Source organism: Mus pahari, chromosome 2 (assembly GCF_900095145.1).
Source record: "Mus pahari chromosome 2, PAHARI_EIJ_v1.1, whole genome shotgun sequence".
Classification (NCBI taxonomy): Eukaryota; Metazoa; Chordata; class Mammalia; order Rodentia; family Muridae; genus Mus; species Mus pahari.
In genome coordinates, this window is record NC_034591.1 from 25,550,065 (window position 1) to 25,575,646 (window position 25,582).

The following is a 25,582-nucleotide window of genomic DNA, read 5'->3' on the forward strand; positions in this document are numbered from 1 at the left end:
ATTCTATATGAGGATCAAAATAATAAGAAAGAATATACAAATTGTCAGAGGTGTAATTCATTGGCAGAGTATATATATATATATATTTGGCTATAGATTTCCCAGCTACCACAACAGAAAATTGAGAGAGAGAGAGAGACAGAGAGAGACAGAGAGACAGAGAGACAGAGAGAGACAGAGAGAGATTCCCAGCTACCACAACAGAAAATTAAGAGAGAGAGAGATATTAAAATCACTCCTGTGTGATTCCTGCATATTTGATAATTTTCCCCTGTATTATATAAAATCTATGAAAGACTTCACTTTGAAAAAATTTTTTTTTCCTTCAGAAATCAATCTGTGCATAAGCAAAGCCAAGCACTACTGAAAAGTAGTGTAAGCTTTTGTGTGTTCTAAAGATGGCGCCCCAGCTGCTGGAGTAGTACTGCTTTACACCATAGTAAATGTCTATTAAACGAGAGGGCAGAGACACCACTTGGTGAGTGTGTATGGTGTTCAGCTGGAGTTCAGGTGTTTCGTGTATGGAGAGGGTTGTTCTATGAGAGTCAATTAGACAAGGATGGCAACAGACTTCTTCCAGTATAATCTGCTTCCCGTAAATGTCTTTTAAAATGAGAAAGTGGCACTCACTTTAAGCATAAAGCTTAAGTCTTGGGAAAACCTGTGAAAATATATATATATATATATATATATATATATATATATATATATATATATATATATATTATATATATATAGTTTTTTTTTTTTACAAAGGCCAGAAGCTTACAGTTTATGAATTAATGCTATTTTCTCTCATTGTCCCAAGTATGAGAACAGAGGGCGCAGGACTGACAAATTTTTAATGAATGTTTTTAAAAATAATTATCAGCCATTTTGAATGTCGTTAGATTTAAATGGGATATTATTGTTCTACAAAAGGAAGACTATGTTCCCAGAACAAAGCTCAGTCCTTTATAGAAAAAGGCCTCAGCAGTTAGGGAAACTCTTGACACTGTCTTTGAGCTTCTCATTTTGCTACTAGACAGTGAAACTCTGCCATGGGTTTGTAAGCAACTCTTTTCGATTAAAAGCCACACGGGATCCTGAAAAGCTACACCCTCAGCACCAGGCGGGTATGATCAAGCATAGACTCTGTGTTCAGTAGGACTATAGGACAGTGATTAAGATTATAGTGTGTTGTTCAAATCTGCCCCTGCCTCTACTTATAGGACCTTTATTTCTAACTTTCCCCACCTCCTGAAGTTCACGGGGAATAATAAAAACATCCGTGACAACTGTGTGAAGAAAATGGGAGTAATTCTTCCAAGAACTGTCAGAATAAGCCTTTGTGTCACTGAGAAACGATTGTACTGGCGTATTGCCGATGATTAGAATTAGCATCTTAATTCTAATTTCTTCTTATTGACTTCTTCCCCTTCTCTGGTTTTCAGTCCTTATCACTATGATACTGGAGGCAAAAATGTCTCATTCTTGGGCTATTGTGCGATCTAAATGAGATAATGTGTATGCATATTCTGTCTGGCAAATATACATCTGAAATAGAGTAATAGTATGCTTTGTCTGTTTTGGAACTCTGCTTAGACATAAGAGAAATAAAACTAATGAATACATTAATATAAAATATAAATCCCAGCTTCTCCCCGCCCCCCAGGTTTGCATTTCCAGGTGCTTGTCTAGCCTCCCCAAAGTTCCTTTGTCTTTCACACCTCTTTCCTATCTGTCTCCACTGTGGATAAGTCTGAAACCACACCTTTTTCTTACTAAGATTATATCTTGTAAGCTAGAAGTTTCTGGACAGTGATGGAATAAGACAGAGAAGGAAATTCTCCTGTATTATTGTGATCTTGACTTCTTAATAATAACCTAATAATCCTCAAATTCCCAAGGAAGCTGGATAATTTGACTTAAAGTTAAGTTCTACCTCAATGGTTTTTATCTTACTGTTCTAAAATTCACCTGTACCACTAGAGAAAAAAAATGTAGATTAAACATGATTTACACTAATGTAAGACATGTAAAAGACAAACAAATGGAGGAGGTGAAATTAATGTAAATGCAGATATAGCAAATAAACAAGCATAGACATCATCAATAAAAACCACTTACAGAAGACTGAATAGCCCGAATGTGCTCGAAGGACTTACACACAGTTTCCTTTGGGCTTTGGGATGGACAGTCCCACTCCTGTTGGCCCCTCACCCCTGTTTGCCCAAGTACACAGAGTACCAAGGTAGTCATCAGATAGGGAAATGAGACTGTCCGGGGAACATGGAAATGAGCTGTCATGTTCCAAAATAGAGCTTGGAAAGTTTATCATCTCTGAGTGAATAGGAAAATTGACATTTTTAGACTAATTAAAATTCAATGTGTTTTCATTTGCCATTTTGGGCTCATACATTTATTTTCCCCTCCACACCATTAAAACCACAGATACCATGGGTTTCTGACTAGATCTCATGGAAAGAGGCAAAATGTAGTTTTGAGATTCTTTTTAAGGTCCAGTTAGGAGTTGTGTTGAATATTTTGGATGGAAATTTTGAAATAATAAGTCAACTTGTTTGCAGTTGATCTTGATTTTTTTTTTTAATGAATGAAATTGTCAACTTGAAAAAGCACATTTTTTCCTGGTAAAGCACAGTGCACAGTGGAATACTATAACCCTGGGTATAAGCATGATAGCTTCAGAGAAAAATATTTAGAATAAGGAAACCCTTTATTATTTCTATATAGTTTCTAAGACAGAAATCCATGGATCTGCTGCTTCAAGACATGCAAAATGCAAAAGCGAGAGATGTTTTTCATTAAGAGAATGAACTTAGGCTGTCAGAAATTTAATAGTAAGTATGTGTCTCTTTTCTGATTTACTTACACTCTGGACCTCCTTGGAGTCATTTTCAAATCCTCTGTGTAGCAGCCGTGCTCCCTTGGTTTCTTCTTCTGGAAGGCGCTCTAATGGCACTTACCTTAGGTGGATGCTGCAGATATCAAATGTATTAAAATCAGTGAAAAGCACACAACATTACTGGCTCATAGTAAGTTCTATGTAAGTGGTAGATATGTTTTTTCACGATTATTTTTACTGACATGTTTTAATAAACCTATCCATTTTCTATACATGGTTGCTTACAAGTTCTTAATTAGTTCTCAAGTCATTCTTAAGTTTTGAAAATCTCCCGTTTACAGGTTAGCTATAATGATATAATTTGTTCTTTCAGTTAGTTTTACACTGAATATTAAGTCTTTAATATCTATAGCTGCAGTATAAAGATTAACATTTTGGAATTAACATTCAAAATTATTACACAAAGAGAACGTCATTATTGCTGATAATATATTTTTTTTTACCTGAAGAGAGTTACACACAGTTTATCCTACATGTAGAAAGCAAGATTTGTGGGTATGGAGCAAAAAAGTAGTAGATTTGAGCTTGCAGGAGTATCAAAAGAGACAGAAAGAGAGATTCTGGGATGGCTCAAGCAAAGGGGCTTTTTCTTAAGAAGTTATGTATCTGGACCACATGGAGTTACTGTGTGCATTTTAAGTACTGGGCGTACCAGGATAATAGTTGGAACAACCAAGATAGATTACTCCTGTCATGTGCTCCATCCTCCTCTCATCCATGAGTACAGTGGTACATGAGGCTTTCTGCAAATGCTCATGGCTCCCAGGAACCTTGCCTGCTCTTTGGAGAGAGCACTGGGCACGGAGTCAGAAGGATGGGGTTGCCCTGGCAGAAGGTGGTAACCTTCTACTGGGCTGAACGGTGACACTTTTGCTGTGGTTTCTTTCTTAATGAAAGCATTGCGTTCCTGATCTTAATAAAGGTAAAATATGAATTACCAGGAAAACATATGGCATCACCTTAAAGGCAGAAGTGCTGTTTTAACAAATTAAAATGTAGCTCAATGAGATCATAACATTCAAATTGGACATCAAGCTGCTGCTCCTCAAATGTGCCTAGGTATTAATATTTCAGTAGCTAAAAAGAAAAGCCAAGTTTCTCCCTGACCTTCTATTCACTAAGATAACATTTCCAATTTGTAAGAATATATATTTTCCTCATGGGATACAATAAAATTATTTTAATTTTCGATGGGAAAAGAAGCAACCTAGTAAATTCTTATTTTTTCCTGAATTGGCCCCCAAGCTATGATCATTTGCTTCGTTGGGGTTTTGCCTTAATGCCGTCTTTGCAGTCTATGTGATGTTAGGAATGAAAAAGTGTTCTAATATTGTCCTGACCTTTTAACCTTGTAGTAGGCCCAGGCAAGAAGGTGCTGAAGCAATTTGCATTACTGTGTGTTCTGTGCCAAGAACTTCTCTGAATCTTGGACTAAAGAGGTTCCATCCAAATGCCCATAAACATCAATATTTAATGCAAGACACTCTTATGCTTGCCTAGAATTCTACCTGTCCCACATAAGGATAGAAAATCATTACATTGGAAGTTTGGTTAATTAATATATGAGTTGAGTCAGTTTAAAATTAAATTTGGCAGCAATAAAATTTGTCTTTCCTTTACCTTTGTTTCCTGAGATGACTTCATAAAAAAGCACTCTAGAGAGACAATCTCCTTAAATAGCCAAGGTTTTCTTTAGGAATCACTATTATTATTAAACAGATATTTTCTCCATTCTATCTATAGGATAACCACTAATTATCTTTGAGCTTCAGGGAAGGATAAATGGAGCTTTTATGTTTTGTGGCCATCAAATTGCTGTGTTAATAATTATTAATTTGATGACTTTTTAAAAGAGGAATTGGTCAAATAACAAAAACTTAAAATTATAAATCAATATTACATTTTACATTTGGTTGTTGTGAAAAAATGTCTGCTTATGTATTTAGGCATCTAGAACATTCCCTTAGGTGGGGCTTGTGCTATTCCAAGGGAATTTGGGGATAAGTGCAGTCACAGCTTCTGTGGGCCCCGTGGGTGGAACGTCAGGCTAAACGTCTCCAGGGAGACCAGTTGTCTGTTATGCCTGTGGAGAGGGGCTCCTTACTTCGTCTGTTACAGAGGCTTGACCACCCATGATGATTAATATTCTAATTATAGGATTTTTAAAAGGTCTTCAAGTCACCATCAAATGCCATTAATTGGAGTAGCAGAGAGAAGGAGATTAATCAATCTTAGGTTTGAACTGTCGCTCTGCCACATTCAGAAAGCAATGAATTTTCTCACGTTTCTAATCCTGCTTTCTCATTGATGGATTGGGTTTGATAATACCTTATAAGGACACAGGATACTATAATAGCCTCCTGAGAAGTGACGGAATAGCGCTGTATGCAGCATACAGTAGGCCCCTATGAATTGTTGCTGCCTTTGTTGTTATTTTGTTGTGTATCCTAAATCAGGAGGTCCTAGGTTATCTTAGAAGATAGATTTTCTGTGTAGTGTGACTCACTTCTGGTTCTGGTCTATACTGGGAAAATAAGGTATTCGAGTAGCTTTGTCCATATGCAAGAAGCAGAAGTAGGAATGTCCTTAAGGATCCACAATTAAAAACTGGACATAGGTAATTTTCGTACAATTTCCTTATGTAAAACAGCGCAGGGCTTAATTGTAATCCAAAGCACATGTTCCTGTCATCCTTTTAATTGTACCCGGACTGCATGTAATAACTGCTATACTGTAAATGCTGTTTAAGGAATTGCTTTAATTTTTTAATTATGTGTAGGTGCATATGTCGGTGGTATGTATATGTGAGTTCAGGTGCCTGTGGAGGCCACTGGCTTTCAATTCCCCTGGCTTGAGCTGGAGTAGTTACAGGCAGCTGTGGGCCATCTGACATGTGTGCTGGAAATTGAACTCCAACCTCTTCAAGAGCATCATGTGCTCTTAACCACTGGGCCATTTCTCCAGCTACTAAAGATGCTATTTAAATATCTGCTCGGCTTCCCATGTTCAGAGAATAGCTACATTCAGCACAGATTTAATTTTTCAAAAGACGTTTTCATCATGGGTGCAGAAATACATGGCTACGACCCCATAGACAATGGGCGTACACTTTACTTTGTGCTTTAGAGGGGTTGGAGGGGGCACTGGAAACAGTTCTGCATGATGTGATGGGTTCCGAGCTGTGAGGGAGGTTTTTTAATGTTTACAGAAGAAAACATGATTTGCTCCATAGGTTGGCATTGACTCCAGCTTGAAGCAGGAGAATGGGTTTAATATGCTTAAAGATGAAAATGGATTTGGACGAAATATTACAGAGAAATATGTCAAAGTTTTGAAACAATTGCAAGTCGATACATTAAAAGAGAACTTCAGGCTTCACTGTGACTAAAATCACTTCAGGAAAAAAATTGTCAGCATCTTTATAGTTAAATTTAAGTAAGTTTTAACTCCTCCCTATCTGAGCATAGAAAGCTGTCTGGATTTGCTGAGACGATTGGAAAACAGATGACTGTCATGTATAACCCTGAACAGTAAGAAAAGAAGTAAACTTATATTCATAACAAAAGGGACATAAAATGGCTAGAAAATTTTTTATCTTTTCCAAAAATTGACACATTTGTCCTGAAAACTTACATGCAACTTCTAAGGGCATAATCATTCTGGGAACAGTTCGTATATGCTGAAATACTAGAATCCCTAGGGGGCTAGTAAAGCTTTTGTTGGCCTTTCCCCTACTATGCTAAAGAGAATATGTTACATGAAAGTAAATATACACATATTATATGTGTAGCACACACATGCACACACACACACACACACACACACACACACACACACACACACACACAGTTTCCTGTGCACAGAGCCTGTGGAGGGTCTTTAAAGAAACTGACAGAATGCTCTTTTGGAAGTTATCCATGGCCTGCAAACTTGATGGAGCATCCCAGGTGTCTGCAGTTTTCCACATCCCTGTGTTGTTCTTTGCTTTGGAAGGTTATTTTTGTTTTGCTTTCTGCTCTTGTTTTTGTTTGTTTGTTTTACAATCTAGTTTCCTACCTGTAACATGACTTCATGTCTCCCCTCTTTATTCAGCTTTTTATGGACTGTCATTTTAATGACAACTCACGTCCTCTTTAAACGGATCACCTCCCTAGAAACTGTTTCTGCATCCCACTTCAAAGCACCAAGGAACTGTAATTATCATAATATTCTTTGACCAAAATAATAAGCATTTATTAAATACTTACTGAGTATTAAAATATAAGTGATGGTATCAGGATACACACATGTGTGTTATGGGGGAATAATTAACATTCTCTGAGGGATGGAAATAGGTTAGATATGAAATGCTAGATTCTGAAGCCCCAGACAAATAAAGGACAGCTCCTGGGAAAAGAACTGTTGGGAGAAAACATAAACCAAAGCAAAGCAGCCTAGCAACTTTATATAAGTGAATGGACAGACAGGCAGACACACACACACACACACACACACACACACACACACACACACCAGTTTTGAGGCAATAGGATGTAAACTGAGGTTGACAAGCAAGGGCATAAGGTTGAACTTGAAGGATGGACTGTAATTCTGGAGTCAGTTTTTCGAGTATGATTGTAGCCCCTGAGCTGGAATTAAGGAACTGCTGAGATTTTCTCCATACCATTAATGGGAGGAAATTAAATGAGGTTTTTATCATGAAGGGTCTTAAAAGAGGGCCATACCCTTTGACATTAACTGAACAATTTTGAACAGAGTATGACAAGACTGTAGCTTGAAAATAATTCTGGCTGTGTTGTAAATTCAAAACACAGGGACTTAAATGTGGCTGAATATTGGGAGAAAATTTAAATGTTTTGATAATGGTAATAAAAAGGGCAGCTGAAGAGCTTTTGGAAAAGCCTCACTTCTGTCAGAAATCAGAAGTACCCCAATATTTGATAATTTGAGAGAAAAGACTACACTGACAAAAAATGTTAGTGCAACAATACAGCTAAATATTGGTTGCAGAAATATTGATTGCACTGCACTGAACTAGGTACTTCATTTCTTTGAGAACTAACTCCTTATGGTTAAATAATCCAAACTATCCTCATACACAGGACACTAATGTGCACGATTTCTTTAAATAGAAACTTCCATCAGAACAGAGCAAAGTCAAGTGTTCACAGGTGCCCACAGGTGTTGGCAGGTGAGTGGAGCTACAGGCACCATCTAGGGAGAACAGTGGGCTCCCAGATGTTCTCTTGCAAGCCAGCTCAGTGTCAGGGACTTTTACTATATTCTTTGATGAGCATTTGATCTTCTAAATTCATTTTTTTTTTCAGGATTAAAAGTAAAACCACATTCTAAACACACACACACACACACACACACACACACACACACACACACACACTGCTCTTGAAAAACTGATTTGAGAAAATTGTATTTAACAGTATTAATCAACATATGGCAATGGGACTTTCTACAAATTCATCCTCAGTGTTTCAACCCCATGGTTTACTTGAATAAGAAACAAAGTTTCAAGCTCTGTAACCACCTCACCATAGGTTACCTCTAATCTTACACATCAAAGCCACAGCTTATGATTTTCTGTTTTGATGAAATTTAAAACAAGGTAGGATCACCTTAACAACACAGAATATTACCATTTGTTCTTTATCAGTTGGAGTTCGGGATCACATTGACACTGAAAGATACATCACTGTCGTATACCAAACTGTGCTTTTAATTATACTCAAGATGGGAAAAATGCCAATGTCTGCCTGAAATAACCATCTACTTATTTATGCTTATTTTTTACTAGATGCAACATCTTAAGGACAAGGATGTGAATTCTTATGTACTGGCAGACTTAAGTCACTGGTTGGCTTTTAATAAATAATAAAAATGCTTATGAATAAGTGGCATTTTAAAAATAGACATTTAAACACTTACATAGAACCCACTATGCATAAACACCCAAATGCTTTACAAACAGTAATTCACTTAATGCACATAAAATAAAATCTTTTAAATAGACATAGCCTTTATAACCCAGAAAAGTTGAAATACTTGCCTGATTTATGCAGCCAAACAGTGGTAGAGCTGGGAGTCCTTCCTGGGCACAGCTACATCAGAAGTTTTGCCCTTACCCTATACTACTTTCAAACAGATGGTGTCTTTAAAAGTTAAAAATATAAATATTCACTTAATATGTGTTTTATGATACAGTTAAAGAAGTAAGAAGCTATGGGTTTGAGTACATCTTTATATTACTTGATTTGCTATATTAAGCAAGTGTATTAACAGAATGGAACCTCAATTTTCTCATGTATAAAATCAGGGCAGTAGATTTTACCTCAAAAGCTTATGATGAGTTTTACAAAACCAATTTGTATGAGAATATTAGAACACAGTTGGCACCCAGAGTATGATATTGGTATGCCAAGGAGAAGGGCTCTAAGGTTTCTCATTCCCCTTTCAAAATGCACATTTGCACATTGTATAGCATATTGGTCTTAGTAAAAGGAAATAAAATTCTTTGCTTCGTAAAGCATTTTTTAAAAACATTTCCTGAAGCTAGAGTTCATATAGTAAGGAATTTTCTGGATAGCAGGATAGCTTCTTTTCTGGGAAAATCTGTTATGATTTAACAATCTAACATAAAGAATAAAATCTTTCTTCTAGTTAGAGAATCAACTTATATGCATCACATACATGGAAACAAAGAGTTGACTGGCAATACAACAAATGACATTTATCTTCAGATCCTTCAACATTAATGGGCTCAAAGAAATCCAAAGATCAGAATAAGTAGCATTTGTGTTCACCAAGACATTCCTACATGAATATGGTCTATCAACTCATAGAAAACTGTATCAGCTGATTCATATCAGTAAGGGTTGCATGTAATCACCTGAAGATATTCATCAAAACACAGGCCTTTCCCCCAAGATACTGTGATTTAATTAGTTTAGGTGGGTCTGGCATGCTCTCTTTTTTCTTTTTTCTTTTTTTCATTAAATAAAAATTCTCTCAGAGATTCTAATTTGTGGCTCAAGTTGAGAAAGTCAGTTCAATTTATTAGTAAATCATCATTGATCCCCCCCCAATTTTCACCTCACCTTTACTTTAATAAACACCAACAAAATATATTATTTACATTCAAACCACCATTGAAAGAATGTGTGTGTGAGGTTTCTTGGAGATTCATGAAAAAGAGATACCACGGCATGACTATTTGATATTTTAGCGTCATTTCTTTTAATTGCTTGAAATAAAGGCTATCTTTATTTACCCCAAATCTTCCAAAATTATGAGTAACTGGGCAATAAGAAATAAACATTAAATTTAAATATAAATATCATCAAACAATACAATATATTTAGAGTATGTCCTTTGGATCAATTATAGTGAATACATTTTTTATTATGTTTAGATTACAGTATTCAGTGTGTTGGTGTGGTCAATAAATAATAAGCAATAAGCATTTTTATAATATGATAAATATTACTCTAAGACTTTAGTTATTAAAATTAACTGTAGGTGAGAGTCATTGTTGAATCAAAAGGTTGTTTGGGGCTGCTACAAGCAGAATAGAAATGAGTGTGAACTCTGATAAAATAGAGGCCTTTGCAAACCTAGCCCTATCAATTCCTCTTATAACAAAAGCATACGAAACCAGCAATCCTAAATTTTTAAAGCTGAATTATTTAAATACTGAAAGTATGTAAGGCCAACAACAAACAACTACAAATTATACTAAATAAATATCATAACATTAAAAGCATTCTCATTTTGTCCTTAAAAGCAAGTCAGCTGGCTTGACTATATAAAATACTTTTCTAAAGCAATCACAAGTGAGGAGGGAGGGAAGGACCTGGGAGGGAAAGTGGGTGGGTGGAGGATGGAGGAGTTGGGGGGGGGGGATAGGAGAACCTGATCTGGTATTGTGTGAGGGAAAAGGACTGAAGCCATGAGGGCCAGCAGAGAGATAGAAAAACTAACAGCCTTGGGAGGTAGGAGATTGGGGGGGGAGGACCCTCCAGAATGCATCAGAGACCTGGGAGGTGAGAGACTCTCAGGTCTCAAAGGGAGGGACATGAAATGCCCAACAGTAGGGAGAGGTTACTTAAAGAGCCCACCTCCAGCAGGAAGACAGGACATCAAGTGAGGGATGGGGTTGCTATCCCACAGTCACAACTCTGACCCATAATTGTTACTGTTGAAAGAACTGCAGGGATGGAAATGGAAAGGAGCCCGAGGAAAAGAAGGTCCAGCCACAGACCCAAAATGGGATCCAGCTCTAGGGGAGGTCCCAAGACCTGACACTATTACTGAGGCTATGGAGCGCTCACAAAAAGGGGCCTAGCATGACTGCCCTCTGAAAGACCCAACAAGCTGCTGAAAGAATCAGATAGTTGTACTCAATCAATGGACAGAAGTAGGTGACCCCTGTTGTTGAATTAGGGAAGGCTGAAAGAAGCTGAGGAGAAGGGCAATTCTGTAGGAGGACCAGCAGTCTTAATTAATCTGGACCCCCGAGGTCGTTCAAACACTGGACCACCTAACAAACAGCATACACCAGCTGATATGAGCCCCCCAACACACATACAGTAGAGAACTGCTGTGTCTGTGTTCATTCAGAGAGGATGCACCTAACCCTCAAGAGACTGGAGGCTCCAGGGAGTTTAGAGGTCAGGTGGGGTAGGAGGTGGGGACATCCAAGTGGAGACAGGGGGGGGTGGGGAGGAGGTGTGGGATGTAGAACAGTTGGAGGGTGGTGGTGAATAAAATATGGGAGTGTAAATAAATAAATAAATTTAAAATTATACTTGTATTCTATCATCATTTCAGGAAGTGAAACTTGGAGACTGGGCTATTTCATATTGGTTTCAGGACCTACATGCTCAACCTATAGTTTATTTTATACATTTTTTTTTCTCTCAGTTGCCCAACAATTTCAACAAATATCCTTGAATAGAAAGGCTCATTCAGAGTCATTTCAACCACAAAAGTGGTCATGGTCACCTAAGGATCGTGCTTCCCTTTTCTGATTTACAATATACTATAGATTAAATACTATAATTAGATTAAAGGTATCATAAAGAACGTTTTTTTCCTCTCAGTTGCCCAACAATTTCAACAAATAGCCTTGAATAGACAGGCTTGCCCAGAGTCACTTCATCCACAAAGGTGGCATGGTCACCTAAGGATCAACTACTGAAAGTATGTAAGGCCAACAAAAAGCAATTACAATTTATACTTAATAAATATAACATTCCCACTTTGTCCTTAACAGTAAGTCAGCCTGGGCTTGACTATATAAAATACTTGTCTTTTATCATCATTTCAGACAGTGAAACTTGGAGACTCGGCTATTTAATATTGGTTTTAGGACCTACATGGTCAACCTATAGTTTATTTTAAATATCACTTTTCTCTCAGCTGCCCAACAATTTCAACAAATATCCATGAATAGGCACGCTCATTCAGAGTCATTTCAACCACAAAGGTGGTCATGGTCACCTAAGGATCAACTACTGAAAGTAAATAAGGCCAACAACTAGCAATTAAAAATTATACTTAATGTCATAACAGTAAAAGCATTCCTATACAGCTGTATTCTGAGATATCTCTGGAGAGGCTCTGCCAGTGCCTAACAAATGCAGAGGTGAATGCTCTCAGCCAACTAGTGAACTGAGCACCGGGTCACCAATGAAGAAGCTAGAGAAAGGACAGAAGGAGCTGAAGGGCTTTGCAGCTCCATAGGAGGAGCAATATGAACTAACCAGTACCCCCAGAGCTCCCAGGGACTAAGTCACCAACCAAAGAGTACACATGGAAGGACCCATGGCTCCGGCTGCATATGTAGCAGAATATGACCTTGTCAGACATCAATGAGAGGAGGCCCTTCGTCCTGTGAAGGCTCGATGCCCCAGTGTAGGGGAATGCTAGGACTGAGCAGCAGGAGTGGGTGGGTTGGTGAGCAGGGGAGGGAGGATGAGATAGGGGGTTTTAGGAGGGGAAACCAGGAAAGGGGTTAACATTTGAAATGTAAATAAAGAAAATATCTAATAAAAATAAATAAATAGAAGCATTCCCACTTTGTCCTTAACAGCAAGTCAGCAAGCTTGACTATATAAAATATTTGTCTTTTATCATCATTTCAGACAGTGATACTTGGAGACTGGGTTATTTAAGATTGGTTTCAGTACCTACATGGTTAACGTTGTAGTTCATTTTAAACATTTTTTTTTCTCTCTCTCAGATGCCCAGCAATTCAACAAATATCATTCAGACAGGCTCGTTCAGAGTCATTTCAACCACAGAGGTGGTCATGCTCACCTAAGGCTCATGCTTCCTTTTTCTGATTTACAATATATTATAGATTAAGTATATAGATTTACAATATGTTATAAATTAATATACTATTAGATTAAAGGTATCATCAAGAACTAGTAGGTAGATTCCAGAGGCAAAGCTTGCAGAATAGGCGGCCATTCTAAGTGCACTTTTTTGATTTTTGACTTCACACCTACTTTGACCTCAGGAAAAGTGACCTCTTGAAGGGGTCAATTAATTAATTGACCCCTAATTAACACCATTCACCCTGTTTTAGGAAGGTCAAGAAAACAAAGGAGGCTTATTAGGAAACTATGCACACAACAGATTTTTCCTAATAGGTGTGAAGAATGGCTGCTATGCATAAATGATTGTTGGAAATTCTGTGGAGAACATGACCAAACAAGCAGCACCATTCACCACTGTATCCAAGACCCAGCACAGCACTGCCTAGATGCCCACATTCTTTAATTGATACCTACTAAACACCTATTAGGAAAAGCTACGACCTTAATCCTAGAAGTTGCTATCCTCAACATTGCAGGAGGCTAAAACTTTTGAGAGAAAATTCATGAGTAATATCGTAAAACTCCCACAGAACCAGAGAGCTCCTTAACACAAAGTTATAAACTAGCACATCTTCCAATGACACCTTTTTTTTTATTTTTTTAAGCCGTGGTAAAATGAAGCAACTGAGACTAAGCGGACCCTACAGGAAAACCTCTAAACATCACAGACAAACGTTTTGCAATAAAAAAAAAAAAAAAATCCACAAAGTATCAACCAGTCAAATTACAATTTTGCAATTAAAAAAATCCACAAGGTATCTACCAGTCAAACTACAATTTTGCAATAAAAAAATCCACAAAGTATCAACCAGACAAACTACAATTTTGCAATAAAAAAAATTCACAAAGTATCAACCAGTCAAATTACAATTTTCCAATTAAAAAAGTCCACAAGGTATCAACCAGTCAAACTACAATTTTGCAATTAAAAAAAATCCTCAAAGTATCAACCAGTCAAACTACAATTTTGCAATAAAAAAATTCACAAAGTATCAACCAGTCAAATTACAATTTTGCAATTAAAAAAATCCACAAGGTATCAACCAGTCAAACTACAATTTTGAAAAAAAAAAATCCACAAATTATTGTTCTAACTACCACCTTTCCTGGGACACTCCACATCTTTAATTCCAATCATCCCATCCAAAAAAAGAAAAAAAGAAAGGAAATAAAAACCTTCTTCTTACCAGGAATTCTCTTGCAGGGTGTCTAGGCGCAGCTCAGGTGTTCTCAGGAACACAGACTTCACTAGGCATCTCCAGGCAGGGGATGCCAACCGCAGGGTGAGGCGCAGAAGTAAGCGCCTCTCCAACCAGGAGTTGTCTGCAAGCCGCCAGGTACAGTCCGCCCAGAGTCTTGGGCGGCTGGCTCTCCTAGTTTAAAGTGAGAGCAAACTGAATTAGTCTTAAGCACCCCTTCTTGCCCACCTTCCAATTTCCAGACTCTTTAAGCCTCCTTTATGGGGTAGGGTTAAAGCCCAAGACTGCAAAGCAAAAAAGGCTCCAGGCAAGGTCCTTTTCCCGGCTGCTCTGCTCCCCAAAGCGCGGGAGCCTCACCTTAGCAGAGCCTGCCGCTGCTCGCCCAGAGATGAAGCTGTGCGCAAACTTCTCCGACTTAAGTCCTTTTCGGTGCGCGCGTCACCCGCTCCCTCCTCCCTACGCGCGGCGGCCGAGGGGGGGCGGACGATCTCAGAGCCGGCCCCGCCCGGACCCTCCCTTCGCGTCAGCCCCTCCAGCCCTCGGAGGGAGGGGCTAGCAGCCGTTCGGTGCTCCTCCGGACCCCAAGCCCCGGCGGGAGAGGGTCTGCACGCGCTGCCGCTGCTCCACACCCCAAGAGTCCCCACACCCCAGTGTTCGGAGCCCCGGGAAGCAAGAGAGGGTCCCCAGTTAGACCCTGAGTAGGGAGGGAGTTGGGTGGTCGACAGATTGGGCTCAGTGATCGTAACCCGTCCCTGGAGGCAGCTTTCTGAGAGTCCAACCCCTTCCCTGGAGGATGAAAATTCCGTAGGGAGGTGAGTTTCCCAAAGAACCCTACCCCCAGAGAGAGTGGTACCCTGGCTCCAAAAGTGGTCACTCAGGGGACCGCACCAGGGACCCGATGGAGAGTGGGATCTGTAGTGGGGCGCGGCCGTAAAATTAGGGTGGGAGCGTGAGAAAACAGCTTACCAAGACCTGGAGTGCTGAGTAAGGACCCCGGAGGCAGAGGGTAAGAAAAACCAGAGGGTCCAGCAAGCCCTGGACCCCTCTGGATTTGGGCAGGTGCAACCTAAGGTGCAGGTTGGATTTGGGGGGACATTGCCCTCCACAAAAGAGGTTGTTGCTGGGTTATTATCTTAGGGTGAGTGACCGAAGTGAGGACGGCTAGGAAAGAGTAGTCTGAGGTACCTACCTGACTTGGTGTTGAGGACAATTCCCCTTCTACACTGAAAGCCAGCCGGGACAATCTGATTCCAGGCAGGGAGCAGTCTGGGCTGGCTGGCGTACCCTGGGAGGAAGGCAAGTTGCTTCCAAGAATGGGCTACCCTCCACCTCCTATCTAGAGCTGGGTGCAGCCAGGCATCAGCGGGCACTTTTTTTCCTGACTGTTCAAGCAAAAGCCAGGAAAAGCAGTTTACCTGTGTATCCCGGGAATGCAAAGTGGCTGTAGCCCTCGAGGTGACTAACACACCAGCAGAAGAAATAGTAATAATAGAATGGGGAAGCGTCAGACAGCAAGACAAAATACTTTCCTAGGCGCTCAGAGGTTAAGAGTTTGGGTAGTTCTGGGTGACAGATTCAGGTGTCTTGTGAAAGGGGCTGCAGCTCTTGTGGCTCATCCATCCTTGGATCCCTTGCCCCTGAAGTCAGTGACTTTAGGCAAAAGTGTGTGTGCTTCTGTCCTAATTTGAACCCCCCCCCCCCATCGACTCTTCCACGCAGAGAGACTATAGGGGCCTCTAATCTGTTTAGTTTGGGACTTTCATTGTCCCAGTGGAAGACAAATCAGCTCTACAATTTCCATGGGGGGTAGTCTTCATAGGCCCCCTATTCCATTTGCTTTCTGCTTTTCCCTCTCACCTTCAATCGGGTGACCAAGAGGGCCGAGTGAGACTCATCATGCATTCAAACCTAAAACACTGCTCCTCCACTGCAGGGGAAGAGGGTCTCTAGCCCCTTCATTTCCTGGATCTAAGTGGCAGTAATATTGTTAGCCGTGTGAAATGTGACAAGGGACCAGACATTCGGGTGAGAGGGATGTTAGCCAAGAAAAATGCAGAGCAACATGCACAAAACCTGTATGGAAAACTTCCTATTTGTACAATTAATTTGGGCTAATATAAAAAAAAAATCAAAAGAGACCCTCTAAATCCAGGATTTAGATGTAAGCCTTGCCTGTGTGCTTTAACATCCGTCCTGGGTTCAGTAGCTCTCTGATTTTCCAATTGCTGCTAGCCAGCCGACATCTGATCAAACCTTCTTTTAAAAAAATTCTCTTTGTAACCTTAATTGCCTTCATGGGTACAAACAGCACAGAATTATTAAAATTGTTAATGTATCTACTATATACTGTAGCAACTGCTGGGGGGCCAAATATCTGGAATTATTCTTTTGTAGCCCCAACCCCTGAACTATCAGTGAATTGGGGAAATGATTGGTGAGAGGAAGAAAGTGTCACTCACTGTCCAGCTAGCACAGGGAAATTAGTTTGTTGTAGTTGTTGACCGATCCTTGGGCATCCCCCGGTATTGATAACAAACAGGAGTGTTCTGATAGCAAATTGGATAATGCTTCTGTAAAGTCACAGAGTTGTACACGACTTAGATTAAGAAAAAAAAAAAAAGTCTAAGAACTATCGGGGAAACAGCACACATATGTTATAAAGCCTTAAAGCATGCGTGGTATAAGCATAGGCAACCTCAACTAATTAAGGTACTAATTGTGCCAGAAGTAATCTTGGCGAAGCAAGAAGCCACTGTGGCCAGATTTTGGGGAAGGTGATGTGGCTGGAGTGGATGAGGGATGAGACTGAGTCTCTCAAGGGGAATAAAATGACTTTGCTTGCTACATTAATTTATTAATACCAAAATTGCTATGCACCTGTTAGACGCATTTGGAATCACAGAAGTGTAGCTGGCTATGTTGCTGTCTTAATGCTTCCAGAATATTTTCTGTGTGGTCACAGTAAATCCCCAGATGGAAAGATGTGGATGTGGGGGGCCATGAAATAGCAAAGGTCTGTTTGCTCGGTGATCTAGACTTTTTGAAATCTGTTGCTTGTTCCAAAGTCAGTGTAGTGAACTGGAGTAGAACCTAGCACAGTGGAGCATGTTTGGGAAGTATGGGTGTGGTTCCTTGGAAGTTCAGTCTCACTTCCACATGGGACTGTCTGGGCTAGACTGCTGAGGAAAAGAGCTGGGTTATAATCCAAGGTAACATAAACTTGATTCGGGATAAGCTGCAGCTTTTCAAAACAGGATGCCTCATATTTACAAATAAACCTTTGAGTAAAACAAATGTATCTGTGTGGCATTCAGGAAATAATCAAGTTAATGGTTAATCCTATATTTCTGCAATTGTCCCTGATTACTCTTGATTTCAAAGTGCTGAAGTTTTATGAAAGGGTTTCTGGTCTCCTTCTGTCCATCCCTCTTTAAACATCTTGTCTGTTAGGCAGCCGTGAGTTTAGGAAGACTCTGTAATCAATCTTATCTTCAGTGTCTGGACCTTAAAGAACTAAATGAGTTAGAGGCAAATTCCACCTCTGTCTTTAAAACTCCCGGACTTCATTGCTTAGAGCGTGGCAATGCATGAAGTACAGAGCTTGTCGTTTGGCTGGCTAGCGAAAGTCTGGTATCTGCCTCATCTGCCCTTCAGCTCCTGGATTACAGGTCTGAGCTGCTGGCAGGAGGATGCCAGGGCTGTGGGCTCAGCTCCTTATCCTTATACAGTGAGCACTGTACTCATGGAACTGTCTCTCTTTCCCCAAGTTTGTTCTCTTTTTTAAAAATAATCTAGACAAAAAAGTTTCTCTCAGGGACTTAATCTGTTCCTTTATTAAATCCTGATAGGCAAAGCTTCATTGTATTGAAATACACCCCAGATCATTATACTCCATTTAGAGTATACTTAATACCCTTGGGTCATAATACACTGGACTAGTCACCCTGAGGTACCTAAGGTGTATAATATGCAGTTTCAACCCCAGGAAGCCCACAGTCCGTATACGGACACGCAGTGCTTCCTTTTCGGCCTTCTTGAACACGCAGCAGCTGGTGATTATCCTCTATGTAATTACCCTTCAGCTTTACAGACCTCAGGATGACAGTGAGAATAATAATTCATCTTGGTAAAAAATAATTTTCTTCCTTTGAAACAATTTGAACTTTGACCTGATAGATCATTCTTTTCCGGAAGGAAGAAAGTCTGCTTTGATTTTCTGGCTCCTTTTTTTTTTGACATGGAGCTGGTGCATCTCACAGTTGTATTTCTCTAAAGACTACATCTCCTGACAGCAGAAAACAAACAAACAAAAACCCCCAAACAAACAGAAAAACTAAACTAAAGCGAAGCTGAACCACAAATTCCTCGGGAACTAGGAAATGTCTTTCCTAATTCTACTCAGTATAAAGTTTACTTGGGTTAACAGTTAACTCAGTCAATAAATAACCCATCGTAAGAGGTCGTGGCAGGGTGTATACTACTGAGTCGTAATGGAAACTAATTATTCCATGTCTGATGAAGTTGGGAAATAGATACTTCCTGTTTTATAAAGAAAATTCCAGAGAGAAATCCAGGAGTTGGGGGGGCGGAATCTACAAAAAATAATAAATAAATAAATAAATATATAAAAATAAAATGTATGCACCCATTCATTAAAAGAAAAAAAAACCTGAATAATTGAGTACCAAGAGCTTGCATCCTAATGTGGGTCGGCTGGATGCCCATAATAGTAAGCAGGAGAGTGGTTATCTTCAGGTACTGACAGTACCAAGGAGATGGCTGGCAGACAGCTGAGATGCAGGCATGGCCGTGTTGCTCTACGTGTGAGGGAAGGTTCTCCTTGAGCTGAGTCCCTCATGCCTTCCTAGAAAAATCCTCCTGGTGTGCTTTTGTCTCACCCATCCATCCCCTATTAAAGATATCGTTTGGTCAGGAATCTATTCATCTTGGGATGTGTGCATGTGTGGGTATGTGTGCCTCTGTAAAAGGCTCTCTGAAATTTAGTCGTATTTGATCTGTGCTCGTGGATTTGGAAGAGAGGAACCGTGGGAAAAGTAGCCCCAGTTTTCTGTACTTTCTAGGGCTGCTTCATATTACGTTATATTAGTGGGGAAACTCTCACTTGCTGCTAACCTCTTAGCGTAAATTGTCAGGATATCTTATTAGAACGCTCAGAGCAATATACAACTTCCCCTAGAGCTATAAAGCAAAAAATGTAAATTGTCTTTCATAGCTGCAGTTCTTAACTTTTGGCTTTATAATGAAAAAACCAAGACTTTTATCGGCTCTCCCTTATTGAAAACTTACTATGTACTGATTTGTTTTTTTTTTTTTTTTTTTTTTTTTTTTTTTTACCAAGCATCGGTTTTATCTTAATTCTATAGGGTAGGCACATTTTTATTACTGTTAAACAACTGCATGGGCAGATGTCGAATGTGTTAAATGTTTTGACAAAGTAGCCAGGAGTCGACTGCAGGATGATTAATTTGCACACATTCTGGACGGCAATGTTTCTGTAAATGTAAGAATGGGATCTCCTGTATCCTCCACTCCAGCACTAGCTGGTCTGAGAGCAGAGGGAGAGTAAATGACAAGGCTGTAAGGCACTGGGTCGGACTTTTTGCTTGCCTCTCATGGGCTTGCTTTCTTAATGTTAAAAACAACAACAACAACAACAACAACAACAACAACAACAACAACAAAAACCCTTAGGATTCTAAATAGTGGAAGAGGCCCTTGGCAGACATCTGTAAATATTTCAAAAATAGATTTTAATTATAGAGTTTATTCAGAGAAGGTGGCAAAGGTGTACAGATTTTTCAAAGGCAGAAATTGCAAAAATCAAAGAATCCTCCAGTTTTAAAAGAAAAACAAAACAAAACAAATAAAAAAAAAAATAGGACTAGGAAATAAGGCGAAGGCTGAATGGGAGGGAGGCACTGGAATGGGGCAAGCCTGCTATCCTTGGGGTGATCCTGAACTATCCCTGTCACTCAGGTTACTGTTCTTCAAAACTGATTACAGAAAATAAATTGATTACAGATGACTGTGTTTATCGGGGAAGAGAGTGAAATCTCGCGTTCAGTTACCTGCCTCTGCTTTTCCCAGCTCCACTTTTTCCGCTTCAAAGGGGGCAGTATTTTCCCATGTCCTCCTCATTACTGCTCTGTTTAAAGAATATATTCAATCTGCCGACTTGTTTCTCCTTGCTGCCTAAACCTCTTCAGATGATTCCCCCCTCCCAAGGTTTCAAAATCTCTAGTGGATGGATTCTGTGTTCCCCCTTCTTAAAGCGTATCTGCTCATGATTTTATCTCTCAGTGATGGACCAGCTAGATCCCCAGCTTCTTGAAAGTGTCTCTATTATAAAATATTATTTGAAAAGAAATGTTTATGTTTCTTATGAATCTAAATTAAGATGTTATGTGATATACTAGACAACCATCACCTTCTGCTAAGTGCAGAATGTCAGATTTAGAAGTTAGTGCCTTGCTGTTCAGGTTTTAAAGGGCTGCAAACTAAATGGGGATCTTGATGCACTGTGGCTTCTCCTTGGTACCTTTGGAGTGGGCCTTGAGATTGTGTGTGTGTGTGTGTGTGTGTGTGTGTGTGTGAGTGTGTGCTCCTGGAGGCCAGTTAACAACTCCAGGGTGCCTCCTTTAACATTTCTCCACCTTAATTTTTAAAAATATCCTCTCTCAATTAATCTGGTGCACACAGAATCTGCTAGACTATCTGGCCAGCAAGCCTTAAGAAACCTTTTGTTATCAGTCCCGTGCCCTGGTATTACAGGTGTGCACCGTTAGGTCTAAGCTTTCCATTGTGGTTGCAACTGAACTCAGCTACTCACGCTGTGCAGCAGATGAAGATTTCTGAATTCCTAAGGAGTTCACATGATTTTGATGCTGGTTTGTAGATTATCTTTTGGAAAGTATAGATTCTGGTTATTCCTCAAGTATATACACGGTTTTATATACTGCATTCATTTTAAAATTTGTAAATAGGTTTGATTCCATAATATGCAATGTTGTATGACTCCATGAAATGGGATTGATTGTGTTTTGTTTTTTAATCTCAAAAATAGCTTAGTGATTATTTATAAATAGAAATAGCGAAGGCAATCGCTTTGAATAGGGAAAGCTTTCTATTGCAGGAAGCTGGGAAAGAAATTCATTCTTGGAGGCATTATCAGCAGAATTTATTTGTCTTAGAAGATTATTGGGTTTTAAAGAAACTAGTCTTTCTGAGCAGAAGAAATGAATGTTGGCGTGGAGACGGATGATGCTCACAAAGCAACAATGGAGATGGTAGGGTATTTGTGATAATTCTGGAATTTGATGGTGATGGGAGTTTGAGGCTGATTGTGTTCATCCTAGGTGAGAGTGGTGGCTCTGGTGCGCTGGCAGTTCCTGAACTGGTTAGAGGTGGTTGATAGTGTTGTCGGTTTTCAGTAAAGAACAAAGCAGCAGTTGCCCATCTTGTTTCGAGCCCCTTTGCTATTTTTGTGTATGCTAAAATGTATTGCTTATTGTCTTTGATCCTCAGTTTGCTCATAAAACCAAACAAAAATGATAATTATCTGATAATTGTTTAGAGATGAAGTAAAGTATGCAAACACCTTAGCAAAATGGAAAGCCCATGTCCTATATTAAATGAATATTGATAATTTATTGGCAAATTTGTGAGGCTCTGCTTTCATTCTTAGCTTGCAAGTGTCCTACTGAGTTAAATTCAGGCTTTAAAATTTTTAGTTCATGTTTTCCTGTCTGGATATACCTTCTGTTGCTCATAACCAGAGGTCATAGATATGTCATTAACCTTTGGATGTTCAATGAGTAAAGGCAGTTCAGACCTTTCTTTCTTTAAATTTTCTTCATATATAATTTCAGGCCACTAGAGATTGGCACTTCTAGAATTTAAGAATGTATTTTTCCATCTAGAATTTTCAGTAATCTGATAGGTGAGTAGCTAGTGTCCAAGCAAACGAATCTGGACTATTTGGACTATTTTCTATTATTTTTAATCTTAGCCCATGAGACTCATGCTGTATAATCATTTTCCTGATTACCAAGTGAATGTTTAAGAAATTACAAAATTTAACATTGCCTGGAGATGAAGTCTCCTTGAGACATTTTAACAGTTTATAACAGCCCAAACTTCTTGGCCAGGCAGTCGTGATTCTTCAAGACTGGGTAATAAGGCCATCGTGGTCAATTGCTGGCCAGTTTTTACCTCTATGTGCACTTGAGTCAGCTAGTCTAGACCACTTACACATTAATAATAATAGTTTCAATTAATTAAATGCTCACCACCTGTCAGACAGCACTGAACAGGTCTCAAGCATTATGTCATTGACCTCTGTGTCAACCCTGAAAGGAACACTTTATTGACCTTACTTTGTAGATGTTTAAATATTCATAATAGTTAAGAATTTGTATCACTGTCATGAAATGCATACTGACTTCAGTTCATGTACCTAGGATTTACTGTTTCTAGGATCAGCAGCCTGTCCCTCCACACTTTCTGGTTTATCTTCTGCTGCTCACTGTTGGCTCTCATTCTGAACTGTACTTGATATCTTACTGTTTTAGGTAAAAATTTCAAAAACATTCAAAACTGCATTCAAATCCACAGGACTCTAGGAAACGTCCTTTATCTTTCTATGCCTCAATTCCTCACCAGAAAAGTGGGAAAGAAAAGAGCTGTTTTTGTATTATGCAAATGATCTAGAATTAAATATGGTATCTTTTATATTCTATTACTTACTCGTGTAAGCACATGCTCACATGTGTGCATACGAACACACTCGTAAGCTTCAATCTGTAGCTACAAAGGAAGTTAGATCCGTTCATGCACAAAGTGTTAGGTCAGTTTATAGAAGCAGATGTGTTAGACCAGAAAATTCTAATGGAAAAGGTTGACACTGAAATGAAGCTTACGTTGTTGTGATAGTTAGCTCTGGAACTCAGGATTTTCATTTTCTTTATCAGAATACTTCTCTACTTTATTACATTGGAATGATGTGCCTTATTCAAGTTAAAACTTGTCATTAAACTTTCTTATATCCTTTTTAGTGGGGAACATTGAATAATCACTACTGTGATATGATTGTTACCACTCCTACACAGTTGTGACCCCCATGGAGGCAGAGGGTCTGTCTCCATCATCCTTGTGCCTCATAACACAGAGATACAGTGTGCATCCACATAAATTTCCTTCATTAGTTGAGTGTCTGCTATAACGATTATATACACTGATTATTCATCAGCTAGAAATGGAAGTCCAGGTGCCTCTCACATCAGATTTCAGTTTTCTCATCAGCTGAGTGTCCAGGTACAATTGCACAGAGGAGAAAACAGAGACCAAGAATCCAGAAGGTCAATTGTCCAGGTGTTTCTGAACTACCAGCATAAATAGACTGTGGACTCACAGGGTCTTTGAAGCACCTGTAACGCTGCTGTCTTTCCCAAATGTAGATAATTGAGAATTGCTGGTAAATCTTTTGCTTTTTTTTCTTTTGTAATTTTCTTAATATATTTCATTCTCATCTCTACTTTGTTTATTTAATAAAGTGTTTCAGGACATTGAATGATACACGTGGCAGTATATTTAGAAAATGAAAAGAAGAAATGAGCTGCCGATAACCTCACAGAGATAAGCAACATTAGTTCTCTGGTTCTTTTCTCCCATTAGGTTTCCCTTGTAAAAAAAATATTAATGGCATCTGCTTATTTTTCTCTTTTCTTAAATTACATTTAAAGTGAGGTGGCAATTCTTTTTAGAATGCTACTTCTCCCGTCATTGTCTGGGATCTGGTGAATAAAAGCCGTCTCTAGAAACTAAAATGATGTTAACATGAACAACTCTGAACTCAGAATGCCCTGTCTAACAATGTATATGACCAGGAGCTCAAGCGTGTGGAGCACAAGGTTCCCTTGCGTTTGGTAATTCTTTTCAGAGGTTCCCACTCTGCTCTCTCTTTTCCCGGCTGGAACTACGGCAGCACGGAATAACAGCTACAGACACCTGTGTGCAGATAGCTCTCCCCGTACCCCTAACGGGAGCCGTTCTCTGGGGAAACAGGCATGAGCGTTTAGAGCAAGACACACAGAAAATTTTGATACTTGTATGAATTTGCTTGTAGGCAATCATAGTGACCAGATTTTGGAAACAAAAAAAGTAATCGCACTTCTGCAACTATGTCAGGGCTTTGCTCCGAACAGCTGGAGACATTGCACTGATCTTCCTTAAGTGTTTGCATACGTTTATTAACTTATAGAAACAATGGAGAGCTTTCCAGAAAGTTTCATCATGAAAATAAGTGAGAATGCAGAATCTGAGCGAGGAGTGTTGAAGCTGACTGGCTTTAAGTTTTAGCGTTATTGCTTTCTCTGTGAGACCTGGAACATCTAGCAATAGAATTTCAGTGTGGCTACAGGTAATGGAAGAACTGCAAATGATTACAGATTGATAATTTGTATTTCTTCTTCAAGAAGGATATCGAGATAGATATTCAAGAGAAAATACTGCTAGTAGGATCTGCCTATATGAACTCTCCACAGATCTGGGCTTCCACCCCATTTTCTCTCTGTTGTCAGGGGGAAAAAAAAACAAAAGACAAAACAAACAAACAAACAAAAAAACCCAAACAGGTGTTTAGGAATAAAAAGAGTTCTGGGTCCAAACCAACATTTCAAGTTAAAGGATGCAGGAGCTAGGGGGAAACCCACTAAAAAAAAAATATATGGTAAACTTTCTTTAAAGATGGTTCCAGAAGCCACCCCGCTTCTTTCTTACTTAAAACTTACTAGATGGAGCTGGAGAGATGCTTTAGAGGTTAAGAGCACTGGCTGCTCTTACAGGGGACACAGATTTCATTCTTAGCACCCACATGATGGTTTACCACTGTCTGCAACTGCAGTTCTAGAAGATATGATGCTTTTTTCCTGGCCTTGTATGACACTAGACATGCATGGTATACGTGCATATATACACATAGGCGTCACACAAAATAAGATGATTAAAAAAAAATAAAAATCCTGACTGGCCGATAGTCAGATGGTTACATTCACTTGCAAAGG

The 25,582-nt window shown here is 39.3% G+C and overlaps 1 protein-coding gene across 3 annotated transcripts in view; it reads right to left on the minus strand.

Moving 5' to 3' along the window:
* Nucleotides 1–15,967, minus strand: part of Calcr (calcitonin receptor) — a 79,214-nt gene extending 63,247 nt beyond the window's left edge. For 2 of the 3 annotated variants that reach the window (XM_021190642.2, XM_021190640.1), the window contains exons 1-3: nt 15,691–15,967; nt 14,490–14,675; nt 2,873–2,978 (exon numbers count right to left, since the gene is read on the minus strand). In XM_021190642.2, coding sequence (XP_021046301.1) covers nt 2,873–2,895 — 23 coding nt within the window. In that variant the 5' untranslated portion in view covers nt 2,896–2,978; nt 14,490–14,675; nt 15,691–15,967. Of the gene's footprint in view, nt 1–2,872; nt 2,979–14,489; nt 14,676–14,858; nt 14,892–15,690 lie in introns of those variants that run through there. The other variant, XM_021190641.1, reaches the window with a different exon arrangement.
* Between the last annotated feature and the right edge of the window lie 9,615 nt (nt 15,968–25,582).